The sequence below is a fragment of the Peromyscus leucopus genome, chromosome 11, assembly GCF_004664715.2.
Source record: "Peromyscus leucopus breed LL Stock chromosome 11, UCI_PerLeu_2.1, whole genome shotgun sequence".
NCBI lineage: Eukaryota > Metazoa > Chordata > Mammalia > Rodentia > Cricetidae > Peromyscus > Peromyscus leucopus.
The window spans coordinates 35551142-35569562 of NC_051072.1; the positions used below are offsets into that span (position 1 = coordinate 35551142).

The 18421-nt window shown below is 45.4% G+C and overlaps 1 protein-coding gene across 1 annotated transcript in view; it reads right to left on the reverse strand.

Annotated features, from left to right (window-relative positions):
* LOC114703667 (chondroitin sulfate proteoglycan 4-like) overlaps nucleotides 1-18421 on the reverse strand; it is a 70244-nt gene that overhangs the window by 24951 nt on the left and 26872 nt on the right. The window contains exons 5-6 of the mRNA XM_028884522.2: nucleotides 14849-15025; nucleotides 1952-2150 (exon numbers count right to left, since the gene is read on the reverse strand). Coding sequence (XP_028740355.1) covers nucleotides 1952-2150; nucleotides 14849-15025 — 376 coding nt within the window. The remainder of the gene's footprint in view (nucleotides 1-1951; nucleotides 2151-14848; nucleotides 15026-18421) is intronic.

Sequence of the window (18421 nt, forward strand, 5' to 3'; positions counted from 1 at the left end):
CTCACAACCAACTGTTTTGCATTTATTTGCTCTCCTGGAAATAGCTTTTCAAAGTTGTATTTAGTGAAACACAGAATTCAAGAGAGAATGCCTTCTATCACTAGGAATTCTGAAAGTACCTTATGAATCCAGAAATAAAATAAGGACAGAACCGGAGGAATTTCATCAAAAACGAATACAAAATGTTACACAGAGTGGGACCTAACACTAAGTAGATCAAAGAAGACCAGGAAGGGAGCGACACATAGGGTGATCTGTAGACTTCCTATGGCAGGGCTCGGAGTTTTCCCAAAGGTACTTTCAGGAGGGCAAGTGACGGAGAGTCCCTGGCTGCCCACATCTTCGCTCTATCAAACGACTTACGTTGTTGTACAGACTGGCAAATTCAATTACCGCAGAGCACTCTGCAAATGTAAGATGCTAAGCGAGATTAATTAAACCTTCCCCCTTTGTTTGGGGCTGGGGATGGATGGATGGACAGCTGGTTTCAGCAACAGAGGCATCTGCAGCTGGGCTCCAGTCCTTTGAGAGTGAGCTTGTCTCAACGTCCACTTAGGAAAGAGAATGAATTAGCCCTCGCCTTATCCTGGCCCCTACCTCCCTTTTCTTCCTTTTTTTTTTTTCCAGAAGTTATTTTCTCTTATCTACTAAAAGCAAATATTGACCTGGTAGCTGATAAGTCAATCAACCCAGAGAGCTCAGGGCTGTTTCCATCCATCACTGCAAATGGTAACCCCGTCCTCCTCTGACCCGCCATGCCCTTCAGTGGAGAAAGACCCGCTGCAGGCGCAGGCCAAGCTGAGTCTTTCTGAGCTGTAAGTCTCTTCATCTCATAAATGGGGTCATGACTCTGTGTGGCTAGGAGGATTAGGAACACTTGTGCATTGACATGTTCGGTGTGACGGCATCTCCCTGTGCTACCTGACAAACGGAAGACATTTAGGAGAGTGCCGAAATAAATCTATGCGCCGGGTCCCAGGCTCCGTCTGTGGCCGCCACATGAGAGCGAGCATCCACATGCTAAACTGTGTTCAGATTCCTGGGGGAGCCTGCGTGTTAAGTGAACAGATCATCGGGGCATCATTACCTCTGAATTTAGAGGGTGTCTTCGCTTCCTTGTTTTTATTATATTCTCAAAGAAGACAGTTTAAACTAAATGGGGAAAGAGTGAGATTTAAGCTTTCAGGTTCTGCATTCCTGGATGGAGATCCTTTCCTCTCCAGCTGCTGCCCGCCCTGGTCCACCGACAAGGACAGATTTATAACAAAGCCACGCCACCCTGGCAGAGTTCCTGAGCCAACTTTCCAGTAAATGTCGTCGGTATTGATTCACTGAATGACTAACAGGAAGCAAAAAGGGCCTCCAACCAACATCAGGATCTCATAAACACAGTGACAGCCATTCATTCATGAATACAATGCTTGTACAAAAACTGCTTTGTTCACTCATGCATCCTCAGCATCTAGAATGGTACTACCTGACACACAGTTGGTGTTCAAAATTATTTGTTCAAGAAAGTTGTATTTATGAAGCACCTATACTATGTTCTAGTCAATGTTTGGGTGGGGGGTGAGGATATGAGAAAGTCTGCTCTTTCTTAGAATGCTTGCATTGCCATGGGGAAGGGAGATAAAAAGCAGAGATCTAACTCAACCTACACTAGTCTCATAGTCAGGGCAAGAGTGGAGAGTCACAGAGAGATGCTGCACCAGTCAGTGGAACAGGCTCTTCAATGAAGGTAACCGACCTTCCATGCCCTCCTGAGTAAGCCTCGAGGGAGGCATGGGCAGGCTCTAGTGATTTTATTAACTTTTCTAAACACGTTCTTTAGACACCTCCAGAGCTTGGGAAGTTTCCCCATCCAGTGCTCTTCAGTCAGCCGTTCTGAGGTTCGACAGCCACATCACTCGCTGCTCAGAACACAGCAACTTGACCCAGCCCTGCGACTTACCAGAGTGCACGAACACCAGCCGACCCTCATTGATCTGCGCCTGGGTGAAGTTCCGGACGCTTCTGCCGGGAGCGGACTTGAGAGCCAGGTGCCCGTTGCTGGGAGGAGTGACCCAGTAGACCAAGTCCTGTGGGGAGGAGTCCCCATCTTCTGCACAAAGGTCATCTCTGGTCACCTCAGTGACAGAATTCACCCACACCTTAAAGAGAAGAGAGCCGATTCCAGTCCACGCACATAGTCAGAACCCGGGACCCCATTGGAAAAGGTGAAAAAAAAAAACAAAAACAAAAAAAAAACAAGCCAGTTCACCGGAATTTTTAAAGAATGGAGTTGCTTTTTTAATTTTTAATTGTATGCATATAGGTGTTTTACCTGCGTGTCATGTGACTATGACATGTGTGTCTATGTGACACGTACGTGTCCGGTGCCAACAATTTAGATGCAAAGTATTCACTAACGATGTACTCAACATTAATTACAGTGCATATGCACTGATGTAAATATCTAACTATAGAGCCAATGGTTACAAAGCACCCTGTGTGCCGAACAAACGCTAAATACACCACACGAATTTCAGCTAATGCAGCATCTGCTTCATTAGGTTGGTTTGAGACTATCTACACATTGCTTTCAGCAGCTAATGGTCTCACCAGCTTTTAAACAGTCGAGGAGGAGAAACACACACTGCACATTTGTTATTCCCTTATTCTTCCTGTCTTACATGAAAACAAGGGCCTGGGTTCTTTGTTCTTGTGCTGTTTGCCGTACTGATGGTTCACATCTGTAACCAGAGCCGAGAAACATGGCTGCTTTCCTCTGTTAAAATCTATGTGCATTGCCTAAACATCTCTCTCTGTCTCTTGCTCTCTCTCACTCTCTCCTCACACCCATCTCCTCCACACTCTGTGTGTGTGTGTTCAGGTATGTGTGTGTGTGTGTGTGTGTGTGTGTGTGTGTGTGTGTGTGTGTATGCATGTTCATGTGTATGCAGGCACACATGCGTGTGTGCACATGCCTGTGGAGACCAGAGGAAAACCTCAGGCATCTTTCTTCAGGGCCATGCACTTTGTCTATTTTTTAGCAAAGTCTCTCACTAGGACCTGGGGCTCACGGATTAGCCCAGGCTAACTGTCCAGAGAGCTCCAGGGATCTGCCCATCTTTACTTCGCCAGCACTGAGATTACAAATGCATCATCATGACTGGGTTTTTTTATGTGGATCCTGGGGATCAAAGCCAGGTCCTCACACATGCATGGCAAACACTTTACCGACTGTACTTAAACATCTTAACAGTTAACCAAATTTATTGTTCATCTACCATGTGCCACCAAGTATTTTGGACACCTGCACTGTATCAGTGACTGAAACGAAGGAGTCATGTCCTTGTGTAACCTGCACTTCAGCAGAGGGCACAGAAGGACACAGAGAAGAGGCAACAGGCACAGTAGGAAGTGAACGATGCAGTGAGCTATAGCATCACTACACCATGAAAAAGATAAAACAAAGTAAGGGGATTCTGGGATGTGGAGGAGGGCCGAATGCGATGAAAGAGAGGCCATGCATATATGTGCATATTCAGGCATGGGAGAAGAAGTTGGCGCAGGGCAGCACTGGCATTAGTTCAGGAGTAGGAGGGGTGGTGAAGAGGCCATTGTGGCAGAAAGAAAAGAAAGAAGATAAAGGAGAAAAGGAGATGTTTCGAGACAGAAGAGATGGCCAAATTATGCACTGTCAAAATGTCAGCTGGTCCTCAAGGGCAGGGGGAAGAATTCAAGCAGAGTCCTGACCTGGTACTTAAAATATCCAACCAGTCTGGCTTCATGTCATGATGGTCTGTAGAGGCAGGGAGACCTGCCAAATGGGTGACTACAAGGACCCCAGAAAGAAGGACAGAAGGAAGGCTTGAAGCACAGCGGGATGGGAAGGGGTCTGGTTCTGGGAGTCTGCTGAAGGGGTGCATGAGAGTTACAGCAGGAGAAAAGTGGGGGACTGATGGCATGTTTGGGCCCTTGCCAGTGAGAAGGGGACATTCCCACATTGAAAGGTGGACAGCCTCATGGGGGGGGGGTGGACTGCAGAGATCAGGAGTTCACTGTTGAGTCTAGAATGATTTGAACGCTGGGTCTCATTGGGTAGAACCAGAATGCCAGAGTATCTAGACCCGGGAGTCACATGATGGGGTGATTTGAATAAGAATGGCCCTCATAACCTCATATATTTGAATTCTTAATTACAGGGAGTGGAACCCTTTGATAGGATTAGGAGGACTAGGAGGTGTGGCCTTGTTGGAGGAAGTGTGTCACTGGGGGTGGGCTTTGAGGTTTCAAAAGCCCACGCCAGGCCCAATTGCTTTCTCTGCCTCCAACTTACAGATCAGATGTAAGCCCACAGCCACTGTTCCACCACCGCGCCTGCCTACCTGCTGCCAAGCTCCCAGCCATGATGACCATGGACTCACCCTCTGAAACCGTAAGCAAGCAAGTTAAACGTTTTCTTTCGTAAGTTTCCTTGGTCACGGTGTCTCATCACAGCAATAGAAAAGCAACTAAGACAGTTACTGACTTGAAGATCAACTCATGTCAATAACAACACTGCTCAACATTCAAATGCTTGTGTGAAAACTATTTGTGTTCAAAAACTCTGGGTTTTGTGTTTGTCCATTGACAGTCGGGGTTCAAGTCTCTGTCTTGGTACTGACTAGCAATGTAACCTTTCCACATCTCTTAATTCCTCTGGGTCCTAATTTCTTCATCAGTCACAGGGAATGACGTAGTGATTATGCATGCTGGGCAATTTGATTTATGTATTTAGTACAACTTTGCCTGGCACAGCGAGTCTTCAGTAAAAACTAGCTTTGTGTTGTTACCCATTTTCTTCAAACGTGATTTGGTTGTTGTGCTGTGGTGCTTGGTGACAGATCCAGGTTCTTTTATGTGCCAAACAAGTGTCCCATCGCTGAAGATACACACTCAGCCCAAACACTGGATTTATTTTTATGTATGCATACCTGTGTCTATACATACATATATGTGTGCAGGTACCCTAGCCAGCCAGCAGAGGGACTCTTATCTACTGAACCTAGAGTTACAGGCCGTTTTGAGCATCCATGTGGATGGATGCTGGGAACCAAACCCCAGGCTGAAAGAACAGCAAGTGCCCCCAACCAGCAAGCCATCATGTGGGACATTCTTCAACGGCACTCAAGAGTGCCCCCACTGTGGTGACAGCACCAAGGCTACTTCCTAACCACACACTTCCTGGTCTGCTTAATGTCACAGCATCCATGATGGGATGAGGAGTTCACCTGTTAAAAACTGTGATTACTGATGGGCTCTCTCTCGCCGTTTGGAACACACTCGCTGGAGACTTTCTGCCCCAAGCTCTAAGGACATCAACTTTTTAATGTCTACTAAAACCACAACATGAATGGAGTGTTCAAATGACAAGATGTTGGCCTTCATTTAACTTGTGGAAAGGCCGCAGTTTCTATAAAATATGTAAGTCAGCATGTTTAATAAAATACCATGCCTAGTCATTCCAGTTTCAGGCTTTACATTTTAAAATCATTCCATGTGGCTTATTTTTATTTCTTCAGGAATGAAAACTGATTTGGGAATGCGCTACCATTTCTCTTCCTATGATTTGTAGGCACTCGTTTTTTCCAATCAAAGCACAGACGAGCCGCCAGAGCACATTTTCCACCTTAGTCCCTCTACGGCTACACAGTGCTTTCCCCCCTCTCACGTCTGGAATATACCATCTTCCAAAACAAATGGAAAACCTGTCCCTTAAAACAAACACTCCCTCAGTCTTCATTTCTACTCATATCCAATGTAGGTCGATCAGCACCCCATTGCTTCCAGGGCAGCTTGGTTCGGTGCCCAGCTTTGGGCCACAGTAACTTCAGATAGGTGGGGGGTGAGGACAACGATGACCTCGGACTTGAATTCAGATCTGAAAGTGAGCCCAGGTTCAAAAAATAACTGCCAGAAAGACAACAACACTCAGCCTTGGGGCATGCCCTCCAAATTCACCTTAGTGTGTCAGAGGAAGTGTGGCTGACCTATGGGCGAACCGATTGGTTCTAGTTACGACCCAATGCCATCCAAGTTGTGATACCGCCATTCAAAGACCGCGACCTTTGTTTCGGATCTCAGGGGAGTTGTGGAAAATGTTCTGCTCTCGCTGCCCTTCTGTGTGGCGCTCCAGGATGGCAACTGACTCTGTAGCCTTCCTTCTTCCACTGTGCCCAGTTGTGAAGCTCCTTTCAGTGACAAGGACTGGCCAAAAGGAAACAAGCCGGGCCAGGGTGGAGCTCAGAGGGAGAATTCTTGGCTAGCACACCCGGGGCCCTGCGTTCAATCCCTAGCACCGTCCAAAGCCAAGCCAAGCCAAACAAACAGAAAATGAACTAAATGGTTCTATTTTTAGGGTAAAAACAAGGCAAAGCACTATAGTATTATACTACAGTGGTATAGAAACTTGGAAAATGAAGAAATGAAGCCCCCTTGTGGACAAAATTTTATGTGGCCTGTATTTAAAAAAAAAAAAATCACTGGTTATGCTTAAACACAAAAAGCACTTTTAGGGACGGACTTCAGAGCCACTCGGGATGGCCTGACTCTGAGTCTGGTTTGTCAAAACACAAATGATCCCACACACCACCCAACGGCCTTAGCAACAGAACTGGAAGGCTGGTGGTTTCGGGATGTGTCTTGTTACTGCAGAAGAAACGCAATCCTTGAAATGCTGAGTTAGAGAAGGTCATGGTTGGACTTTGGCTCTGAACTCCCATCCGGAGTCCAGGATGCCATGGGGACTCTAGTCTCCCAACCCTCCTGGCCTTCTCCAAAGCAGACTCCGGGTGGACATTCTTGCTATCACAGACCCTGACAAGAGTAAGAAGCATGAGGCCATGTCAGATCACCTGAAGGAGATCAGAAACAACATAAAATCTGGGCCAGGGAGATGGCCCAGCCAGTAAAGGCACCCGCTGCCAAACCTGAGGACCCGGGTGTGATCCCTGGGACCTACAACGGAGAAGAAAAAAATCCACTCCCTGCAAGTTGTCCTCTGACCTCCACACTTGTGTTTGCTGCACGTGTGTGCCCCCTTCCCGTGCCCCAAAATAATAAATGTGATTTAAGAAAGAAAAAAAAAATGAAAGAAAGAAACGGGAATCTGAAGGCCTTGTGGGAGTCACATTTTGCCTCTGTCCCAGATTCTGTCTCTGTCTAACTTTGTTGTTTGGGCAAGTCATATCCATCTACTGCCCCCACCCCACCCCTACTCCCTGCAGCCCAGGCCCATGCACACACTAGAGCAGTAACCTCCTCCTAACCTACTCCCCCAGCCCATCACCTCCTGCAGCCCAGGCCCATGCACACACTAGAGCAGTAACCTCCTCCTAACCCATGCCCCCAGCCCATCACCTCCTGCAGCCCAGGCCCATGCACACACTAGAGCAGTAACCTCCTCCTAACCTACTCCCCAGCCCATCACCTCCTGCAGCCCAGGCCCATGCACACACTAGAGCAGTAACCTCCTCCTAACCCACGACCCCAGCCCATCACTTCAACTCCCACATTTAATTCCATGTTCCTGGGAAGCTGTAAGCTTTTCCTACTTCCTCTAGGTCCTTGGGGTCCTTCACTGTAACTGTGAAGGAGGAACCAACGGTGCTTGGTCATCATGATCTCAAGCTCTTAAGTCTCTCTCTCTCTCTCTCTCTCTCTCTCTCTCTCTCTCTCTCTCTCTCTCTCTCTCTCTCTCTCTCTCAGTCTTAGCCAAGAGTTCTTGACCTGTGCTACAGGTTCCTCATCTTTAAATAACAATGATATCGCATAGATTTGTTTTAGACTTACACGAGGTGCTGAGCCCAACACCAGGCATAGGATAAATGCTTCAGAAGTATTAGCTACCGCTGTGCCTGGGAAGTGGCCGTTCTCTTCACCAATGAACTGCTCTGAGATACAGAGAAGAAATGTCACTGTCAGAAGTAAGCCCCTAAATTTGGGGAGAACTAGTCATATTTGCTCCTGGAAAATGTACTCTTGCAGCGTTATTTTAATTTAGTGCATATGCTTTCCATATTCACTCCCCATACTGTTGACAGGCCCGACAATTCTTTAGTATTATTGGCAATTGATTCATGGAACGCCCTGCAATATGACCAAGACACTTAGCCTTTCCATGCCAATTTGCCATTGTGACTAGACAGTCTAGTGGGAAAGACAGAAATATTTTGAACACAAAAATAATTGGGGGCAGAAAATAATAGCAAATCTTAGATTCTATGAACTGCCTAAACAGGCTTTTTATGTTAATAAGGCCAATCCTGGCTGCTTACTGGCTCTTTTCCTAGTTGAAATTAGATTGAGATTGATAGTCTGTATTAGTATTGTGCTGTAAAACTTCAATGCACAAAACTACATTGTTCTAAAACTTCAGGCAACTTTATTCACCGTGTGTGTGTGTGTGTGTGTGTGTGTGTGTGTGTGTGTGTGTCCCTCAACTCTACCCCTTTTACTTGGGATATTTAAATTCTTGTCATTTGTTATTTTGACTCCTTTGTGACCATGGCTTTGAATGACCACAGCAGTCCATGAAGTGAGCTGTCCGGATTTGAACGAAGATACCGACTGTTCACCATCCCATCCTACTTCCTAGCAAATCCATGTGGAGGGGCAATGAGCAAATGGAGTTAACTTGGCTGGCAGAGCTGGAATGATGAACGGTCATAAGGAATCTTCAAAGCTGAGGACAGCAAGCAGGCTTCCCTGCCTGGAAGACAGAGGACTCTTAATGTAGTGAACTCGGGCAGCATTAGGAGAGTAGTCTGTGGGTGATTAGAGGTGGTAGCAACTTTGTCATAACCCTATGGTATCAGTTTCTAGGAGTTCAGGATTAGTGACTTCAACAGATAAACCCCTAGAACTTGATTCAACTCATAAAAGGCCAAGTTTCAGGACTCCATGATGGCTCAGTCATAAAGTGCATGCCACACAGGCATGGAGACCTGGACAATCCTCAACACCCATGTGAAAAGTCATGTCTGTCTGACATGCTCCTGTAATCCCAGCACTGGAGGTAAAGACTGGGAGTCCCTAGTGCCAGCCAGGCCAGCCCAACTGTGAGCTTCAGTCCAGTGAAAGACTGTCTCAAAAAACAATGAGGTGGGAACTTGGTTGAAGAAGATACCCAATGTCAACCTATATTCTCCATATTCATGTGCATATGCACTAAAGGCACATATACATATATACATACACAAAGGTCATATTTTCCCAGAAACAGAAAGGGGGAGAGAGGGGCATTGTTCATCCATATCAACACATCTGGCTTTGATAGTTCCATAGCTTGCAATGCCTTTCAATTATCCAAAGTAGTTAATACATTTTACACACCAACCCTGTGTGTGTGTGTGTGTGTGTGTGTGTGTGTGTGTGTGTGTGTGTGAGAGAGAGAGAGAGAGAGAGAGAGAGAGAGAGAGAGAGAGAGAGAGAGAGAGAGAAACACAAGGTATTTTGGTACTGAAGATTCCATTCCATTTAACATATTTTTAAAGTACTGATTTGGAACCATAGAACCTGTAACTTCCAGATCATTCCCACATGGGCGGCAGGTGTGGACTCTGAGCTCAAACTACCCAGGCTCAAATCCCACTTTTACTAATTGTATGGTATTTGTCAAGTGACTTAACCTTTCACTGCCTCAAATATTTATTGTAATCCTCCTTTAATTTCAAGAATTATTGAAAGAATTAAATGAGAAACTATAAATCAGTGATACATTTATAGCTGGGCCTGACTCATGAAGGGGGGAAGGGCTTGCAAATGTTGGCTGCTTCCCAGTCTTTTCTCTGGAAACCAAAAGAAAAAAACTGCATCATACTGGGGGGGGTTTCTTACGCTCAGGAATCAACTCTCAACCTGGAGCTAATATTTATCCTTCTCTTTTTCCCACGCGTTCTTCCCACCACTTCATGGCAGGCTTACTTCAGACTGCTCACCTTTGTTCTGGAACACTCCTTGACTAAGAAGGCTCCTCCCTCTACTATGCATACAAACGAATCCTCTCACAACCCCAGCCCTACGTCCAGAGGAGTTCATAGGAGTGAACGGCAGATTCATCTCCTTAGAGAGGTCCACTTGTGGCCTGGCCCTTGGCTGGTACCTGAGACTGTTAGCCAGTTTTCTACACTGACTTAAACATCCCCCAAATGGTAACAGGGGTTCACGCTGTCTAAACCATTGTGGGAGAACCATTTTCTCCTGGGGGCCTGGGATTTGTTCTTACCAGGCAGAAGGCGCCTGCCTACCTGACCAGTCCCAGAAAATATTTTGGCCACTCATGAGCTCCGTGGTAGAAGTCACTTTGTGTATGTTGTCTCACCTCGCTGGGCCAATTGACTGTGCCCTGAGTGACTTCACTGGAAAAGCACTCCGAGAGCTGACCTAGTTTCCTCTGGACTCCACCCCGTGTGCTGCTTCCTTTGCTGATTTTGCTTCAGTCTGTTTCCCTGAAATAAACCTTAGCAGCCACATGCTGAGTCCTGGACATGTCTGCCAATCCCACCTAGGGGAGGCCTTGGCTCCCCTAACGTGCATGCCCCCTTAGAAAGGTCTTGTCCTTGGAGAGATACTCCCTCTCTGTAATGTCAGTGCTGGCCGGCCAGAATCATCCTGAACGGTGGAGAGAACATCTGAGAGAAACTGGGCTCCAAGGTCACGCCTTCCTTTATGACCACACTATGTTTTAACGTTCCCAGCAGTTCCTTGGGGAGGACTGTAAAAACAACCCCAGTTATAGCAGAGACCAGGACTCAGTGAACTTTCAATAAACGTACGCTTTTATAGCAGCGTTTAACCACCGTTGACAGCTACAGTTTCTTCCAGTAACTAACAGGTCCCTTCTCAGACGACTCTGCAAGCAGCCTCTGTGGGAACTGCTACAGAAGAGCCTGTGTGGGGAGAGGCGCAAACATAACCCAAAACAGGAGGTTTAGACGCTGGGCCAGCCAGTACATAGCATTCGAGGAGAACCGGGTAAAGACTGCGAGGAAAACTCAAACTAGTTCCAAAGGCGTAAGTACTGTCCTCGGGAAATGCAGAGCGGAAAAACTCACCAAGCTGTAAGATAACTGAAGCGCTGAAAAGCCTATTCCAAGGTCCCATTGCCTTGAACAAATAATAACAAATACTGAAACTCCAGCCGTTTTCAACAATGCGAGACCTGCTACCTAGACTGGCCTACACAGTGGATTCGTGGGTCCTGGAATGCTTCATAAACTGAGGTCAAGGTTTACTGCTTCCGACTTCACTTTCATCCCTTTCTTCCTGTCCTCTCTGCCATCTGTCGGGCCACCATTGTCAACAAAGGTCCTTTGCTGCTGCGTCAACGGTCACCCATAAATGGTGATGTACCAATGCCATTCCACGGCATGGTGGGTGAGACACTTCCTACTTTGAAAATAAGAGAAAGGACTTGGCTGGCGTGAGCAAAGCCCTGGGAACTCCAACACCAAGTAGACACCACAAAACAATACCCTTTAAGTTAAAAATAGTTGATGTTTAAAATCCCTCCTTCAAAAAGCACCCCAAAGAAAGCATGTGGAGATTGTTGGAGGGTAAGTCAGTAGAACTAACAGCCAGCCCCTAGTCAGGACCCTCATGCCCCCAAGTTTTAGTTTCCTAACTGAAAAAGGGAGACAGTTTGATACTATTTTTTAAATGATAAAATGTATCAAAAACATACAGAGTAATACATACCCAAGCATGTATATATACATCCAAAGTAGTATATATACATAACTAGTATGTATACTGCTGAATATACAATCCAAAAATATACATTTTTGTTTTTATTTGACATTTACAAACTGAATGTGGATTTAAATTACATAAACTTGTAAGATACAGTGTGTGTAATGATCAAGTCGGAATAACTGATATTTCCATGTCCCTAAACATTTATCATATTTATCATTTTGTTGGTAACCTTCAAACTCCTCTCTTCTAGTTCTTTATATGAATGTTTATTGTATTGATCAGTTGATCTATGTGAGTTATTTACTGAGTAACACTGTCAAAACTCATGATAAACTAATGGAGCCTTCAAGACCCACAGTTAAACTCAACCTATGGACAATCAGAGACTGTTACCTGGGTTTTCCTATTCTTCAGCTGTGACTATAATGAGCCCCAGAAACGGAGGGAGGACCAGTGAAGTACTCCAAGGTTCACACGGGAAAGAATGAAAGGCAGTGTGAAGGAAGAGGAAGAAAAGTATTTCAACAATGGAAACTAACTGTATCTGGTTAAACATGCTGTCTTGGAAGGGGTTAAAACGGCTCTCATGGGACCCCGAGTTAGTTCTCAAGAGAGTATGTGGTTATGAAAGAACCCAAACCCCTCCCTGTTCTCAGGTCTCCTGCGTTTTCACAAGATGTCTTCTTCCAGGAGCGCCTGCCATCTCCATGCCTTTGACACGAGGCCTTCCCTGGAGCTGGCTTTAGCTCTTAGGGTCTCCAGGATCCGAAACTGTGAGCTACACTAACCTATTTTTCCTCCAAATCACCCCAATTATTTCATGATAGAAACGGGAACAGCCCACCCACAGGCCTGTCAATGAGAAGAGTGGGTCTGTTTTTGAAGGGGTAAAATCTGGCCTCCAATACCTGCTTAGACCAATTACAGACGTCATCTCTAAGGAACACCCTTTTTAACTTTTGTACTGCTTTATTAATTCTTTGAGAATATCATGCAATGTATTTTGAGGATATTTACCACCTTCCACTTCTTCCCCTTACCACACCCTTCCATCCCTTCCCATCCAACTTTGAGAATTCTTCTTCTTCTTCTTCTTTTTCTTCTTCTTCTTCTTCTTCTTCTTCTTCTTCTTCTTCTTCTTCTTCTTCTTCTTCTTCTTCTTCTTCTTCTTCTTCCTCTTCCTCTTCCTCCTCTTCTTCCTCTTCTCCTTCTCCTTCCTCTTCCTTCTTCCTTTTCCTCCTCCCCCTCCTCTCCTCTTCTTTGCCCCTCCTCTCCTCCTCCTCCTTTTCCTTTCTCCATTGAAGACATCTTATATTGCCCAGCTAGTCCAGAGGGTGGGGCCTGCCCTAGTGTGTGGTCCATCCATCACGGGGCACATCATTAAAGAAAACTGACTCTCCTTCTCCCAGTAGCTATCAAATGTCAACAGTTCTTCAGCTAACCATGAAATTACAAGTCTATCTTCCCCCATGTATGTTGGGATTTTGTTTGGCCAGAGCTTTCCAAAGTCTTGTGCAAAAGCAGTCACAATCACTGAGTCTATTTGTGTATTATCTGTCATGTCTGGAAAACACTGTTTCCTTCATGTTACCAATCTTTCTGCCCCCTCTTCCAAAAAGATTCCTAAGCCTTGCGGGAAGGGGTACATGTGGTTTGGATGAAAATGATCCCCACCGGCTTACAGGGAGTGGCGTTATTTGCAGGTGTGGCCTTGTTGAAGTAGAGGTGGCCTTGTTGGAGGAAGTGTGTCACTGAGGGTAGGCTATGAGGTTTCAGAAGCTCAAGCCAGTCCCAGTGTCTTATTCTCTCTTCCTGCTGCCTGTCAATCCAAATGTAGAACTCTTAGCTCCTTATCCAGCACTATGTCTCCCTGCTTGCTGCCATGCTTCCCTCCATGACGATAATGGACTAAAGCTCTGAACCTGTAAGCCAGCCACAATTAAGTGTTTTCCTTTATAAGTATTGGTGAGGAGTTGGTGTCTCTTCACAGCAATAGAAGCCCTAACTCAGACAGGATGTGACATGAATGTCTGATTTGGGGAGGAGCACTCCAGTCTTTTGTTATCTGCATATTGATTACTTGGAGGTCTCTTATAGCTCCCATCTGCTTCAAGAACCATTCTTACGTGTGCATTGTACATAAGCAGACATCAAGCCTGACCACAGCCACCGAGCATAATTTGCAATTTCCTGATATTGAGTGCTGCTCACCCGGACAATATTAACTTTCCCACCTTCACACAGCCAACAGTGGAGTCATGACTCTTACCCAGATCCACCTACTGCAAAACTTACTCTCCTAACCATCATGCTACCCGTCTAGGGGGAACTGTCCATGTGTAGACACCTCCCTAACCCACTACAAAAAGACCATGTCTCAGCAAGGACACCGTGGGTGGAACCTGCTCAAGAAACACAGAAATCGAGGCCAGCAAGATGGCTCAGCAGGTAAAGGCACTTGTCACCAAGCCTGACAACTTGAGCTAGATCCCTGAAACCCATATGGGAGAAGGAGAGAACCAGCCCTCACAAGTTGTTCTCTGACCTCCACAAATGTGCCATACTATGTGTATGTGTGTAAACACACACACACACACACACACACACACACACACACACACACACTATACACATACACAGAGAGAGAGAGCAAATTGGCTGTTTGAAACCTGGAGCTTATGCAGGGACACTTGGCTCAGTCTGGGAGGAGGGGACTGGACCTGCCTGGACTGAGTCTACCATGTTGATCGCAGTCCTCGGGGGAGGATTTGCCCTGGAGGAGGTGGGAATGGGGGATGGGCTGGGGGTAAGGGGAGGGAGTGGGAGGGGGGAGAATAGGGGAACCAGTGACTGATACGTAGAACTGAATGGTATTGTAAAATAAAATAAAATTTTTTTTTAAAAAAAGAAAGAAATGTAAAAAAAACCACGGAAATTATTATCTCCAACAGTATCCAACAAGTTATTGCAAGTAATAACTAATAATTCTTTGAAACAGCGGAGACATGTTAACATACAAGCATGGTCATATACATGCCTTGCTATTTTACAATAGCAATGATATAAATCCGAACCATTTTGGCTGCCCTAAAGTTCTTATATTAAATCAAAAGTGCACGGCACTTACCTGGAGGATTTTATTGGCTGTTATTACTGGAACCTTGTCATTTACAGACTCAACAGTCACGAAAAGAGTCCGAGGCAGACTCTGTTTCCCAAGCTCTGAGCTGTTGGCCAAGACGGTGAGACTGTCCAGAGACTCCTCACTGCCGTTATGAACATAGTAAATCAACCCCTGCTCCACCTGAAACCAAACCAAGAAAAGCACTCAATCCCAAACCACGACCGAACTGCTACAAAAGAAGCCCAAGCTTAAGAATCTCCCTAAAGCACAGAAGCATGTCTCCATTCCACGAAGTCCGAGTGAGCATCAGAGTGGATGGATGGCATCACACTGCATCCTAAAAATTAGTGACATACCACTCCACCCTAAGGATAGGTTTAAGGAAAGGCAGATAAATGCAATGTGGTGTGGTAATGAGTGTACTGGATTGGCAGCAGAAGACCTGAGTTTAAATGCCACTTCTAACAGTAACGTGTGCTGCTGTGCGTAACCCCACCTTCCTACCAACAGGACCGCACAATAAAGTTCAAGTTCTACTTGCTTATTTAAAGTGACTACATTGTGAAGGTTTTGATTCTTTTATTTGACAATTCAAATGGTTAGATTTAGGCTCCCGTAGGGCTTAATTTCTCTTCCTTGGGAACACATAGATCAGTGAAACTATTAAGTTCCACTAAACATATTTTCTGAGCTAAGAAGGCAGTGTTTCCTTAATTGTTTTCCATGTTTGAGGTTATGTGTGATGGTAAGTTTTAATTGTCAACTTGAGACAATCTAGATTCACCTGAAAAGAGCATCTCAATGAGGATTGTCTCCATTGTGTTGCCCTGTGGGTATGTCCCTGGGGGCTTGTCTCAATTAAGTTCACTGATGTAGGAAGAGTCAGCCTACAGTGGGTAGTGCCATTCCCTAGGCAGGGGGTCCTGAACTATTTAAGAATCAAGAAATAGAGCTAAACATGCACAAGTGAGCAAGCAGCATGCATGTGTTTATTTCCCTCTGCTCTTGATTACGGATGCGATGCACGTTCCTGTCACTGTGGCTTCTCTGTTGTGATGGACTGTGACCTGCAGTTGTGAGCAGAAACAAACCCCTTTTTCTGTAAGTTACTTTTTGCTGGGGTACTTTGTCATAGCAACAGATATGTAGCTAGGACAACCTGCACCTCCTGATCATGAGCCCTCACTTTCCTAATAAACCATGTACCTCTTAAGTTAACATACATCTCCTGTAGACAGACTATCACAGAGTACATGACGATCAGAGTATTCTACCACAGAAGATCTCTTTCACAGTGATATAGCAATTGTAATATTTACTTTTATCCCTGTTAGATTCCATCTTTTTTATTTCGGTTCTGCAATGGTCACTGGATGGTTTAGTTATTCCTCTTTATAGGTAGAAACCAAAAATCTGATGGAATTCCTTTCCCCTTTCAGACTTGACCACTGGAAACACGGACGATTACAGGTCAGCATCAGAGATCAAGAGCACGCATGTTCAAGCCAGACTGAATTTAGCTTCAGTGAGTCTGTGACCGAAACACAATGGCAAGAACTTCCAACGCCCCAAAGGAGTTGTTGGAATTCTGAACAAGTCTCTGGGGGCTGTGTTTGTTTTGACAAAATTCAGCCAAAAATTTTAGCAGTTCAACTTTGCCCACTTCCCTTTGAGCAAAGTCTTTTGATCTCACAGGGGTGTTTCTGACAAGGGGTGAAAAGTCCAGTTCCCTCCAGGGAAAACCATGGCCACCCATACACAGGTGTGATGAGACTTTCTGGAGTTCCATGGGTAGAAGATTCCAGACAACAGGCCTAACCTCAGGTTCCTAGACAACACGGTGTTAAGCTACTCCAGAACAAACAATGAGAAGGACTGATCAGAAGCTGAGAGAATTCAGAAGTGAAAGCACTTTAGGGACATTGATTGTGCTCACTTCCGGGACACTTTTCCTGGAGAAATACATCACTTCCCCCAAATGACACACCCTTTAATGAGGAATTTGTCCCCAAATTGCATACCATTTAATAATATTTGGCTGAAAGCTGTCTATTCCTATCTTTTGAAAGCCAGAAAAAATATCTGCTGATCAGATTAAGGGTCCAGCCCTTCCTAGCTTCCTTTTCTGGTTTATATTTTTCTTATAGTATGAATAACCTTCATTAAACCTGCTGTGTATTTCACATGTTTCTTGCCTCTCTGCCTCCCTTGTTCCCTCATCTAGGGAACTCCACATGACAGGGTTACTGCCTGATTAATTCACCACTGTGTCCTCATCACCTAACTGCTGTGGGATGGGCTTTCTGTACACTGTGAATACGTGTTGCTACCATTGGTTAATAACGAAGCTGCTCTGGCCTATGGCAAGACAGGTTACAACCAGGCGGGAAATCTAAACAAAGATACAGGGAGACGAAAGACAGAATCAAGGAGACGCATCCAGCTGCCCAAGGAACAAGATGCCAGCAGACTGGTAATGCCACGGCCACGTGGCAAAATATAGATTAATAGAAATGGGTTTGGGGCTAGAAAGATGGCTCAGTGGTTAAGGGCACTGACTGCTCTCCCTAAAGAACCCAGGTTAAAATCCCAGCACCCATATGGCAGCTAACAACTGTCTATAACTCAAAGATCTGACCTGCAGGCAAAATACCAATGCACATAAAATAAAAAAAGTAAATAAATTAAAAAAATAGAAATGGGTTAATTTAAGATGATAGAGCTAGCTAGCAAGAAGCCTGAGCCATAGGCCAAACAGTTAATAATTAATATTAAGCCTCTGACTGGTTATTTGGGAACAGGAGGGTGGGAAAGACTCATCAGACTACACCAAACTCTAGAAGCCCTGACACAAGACATTCACAAACTTCTTTTTTTTTTTTTTTTTTGGTTTTTCGAGACAGGGTTTCTCTGTGTAGCTTTGCACCTTTCCTGGGACTCACTTGGTAGTCCAGGCTGGCCTCAAACTCACAGAGATCTGCCTGCCTCTGCCTCCTGAGTGCTGGGATTAAAGGCGTGCGCCACCACCGCCCGGCACAAACTTCTTATTGAACAAATGAAGCCAGGGTCTCTCCACCAAGACCCTGAAGGCCACAGACACATAGAATTAGTGTTACTTTAAGTGATATTCTCAAAACCTAGAGAATACAGGGGTTACATATAAAGAGACAGTGTAAGGAATCACCTGCCCAACAGGGACACATGACCTTATCACACGTCTGAGAACAGACTGAGTGATAACACAGATGCCCCAGGGAACAAGCGCGTCTCTATACACAGATTTCAACAAACCTTCCTCTTATGAACATGGCAGTCACTGACTTGACTCAGACAGGACCCAGAGTATGTGAGATTAAGGGTACTTGATTCAACTTACACCAGAGCAGATGGCTGCTCTGGGTGGGTTTTCTGGCCTTTGAGATGGAAGCCATGAGAGAGATGTGAATGAACAGTCGTCTTCCCGGGGTCAGAGGGAGAAACTGCTCTCCTACCCTCTGCATCCTGTTCCTTCATGGCTTCCTAATGATACTTGGGTAAGTCTAGCCTCCCTGACAGTTGATGTAGACTACACCTCCT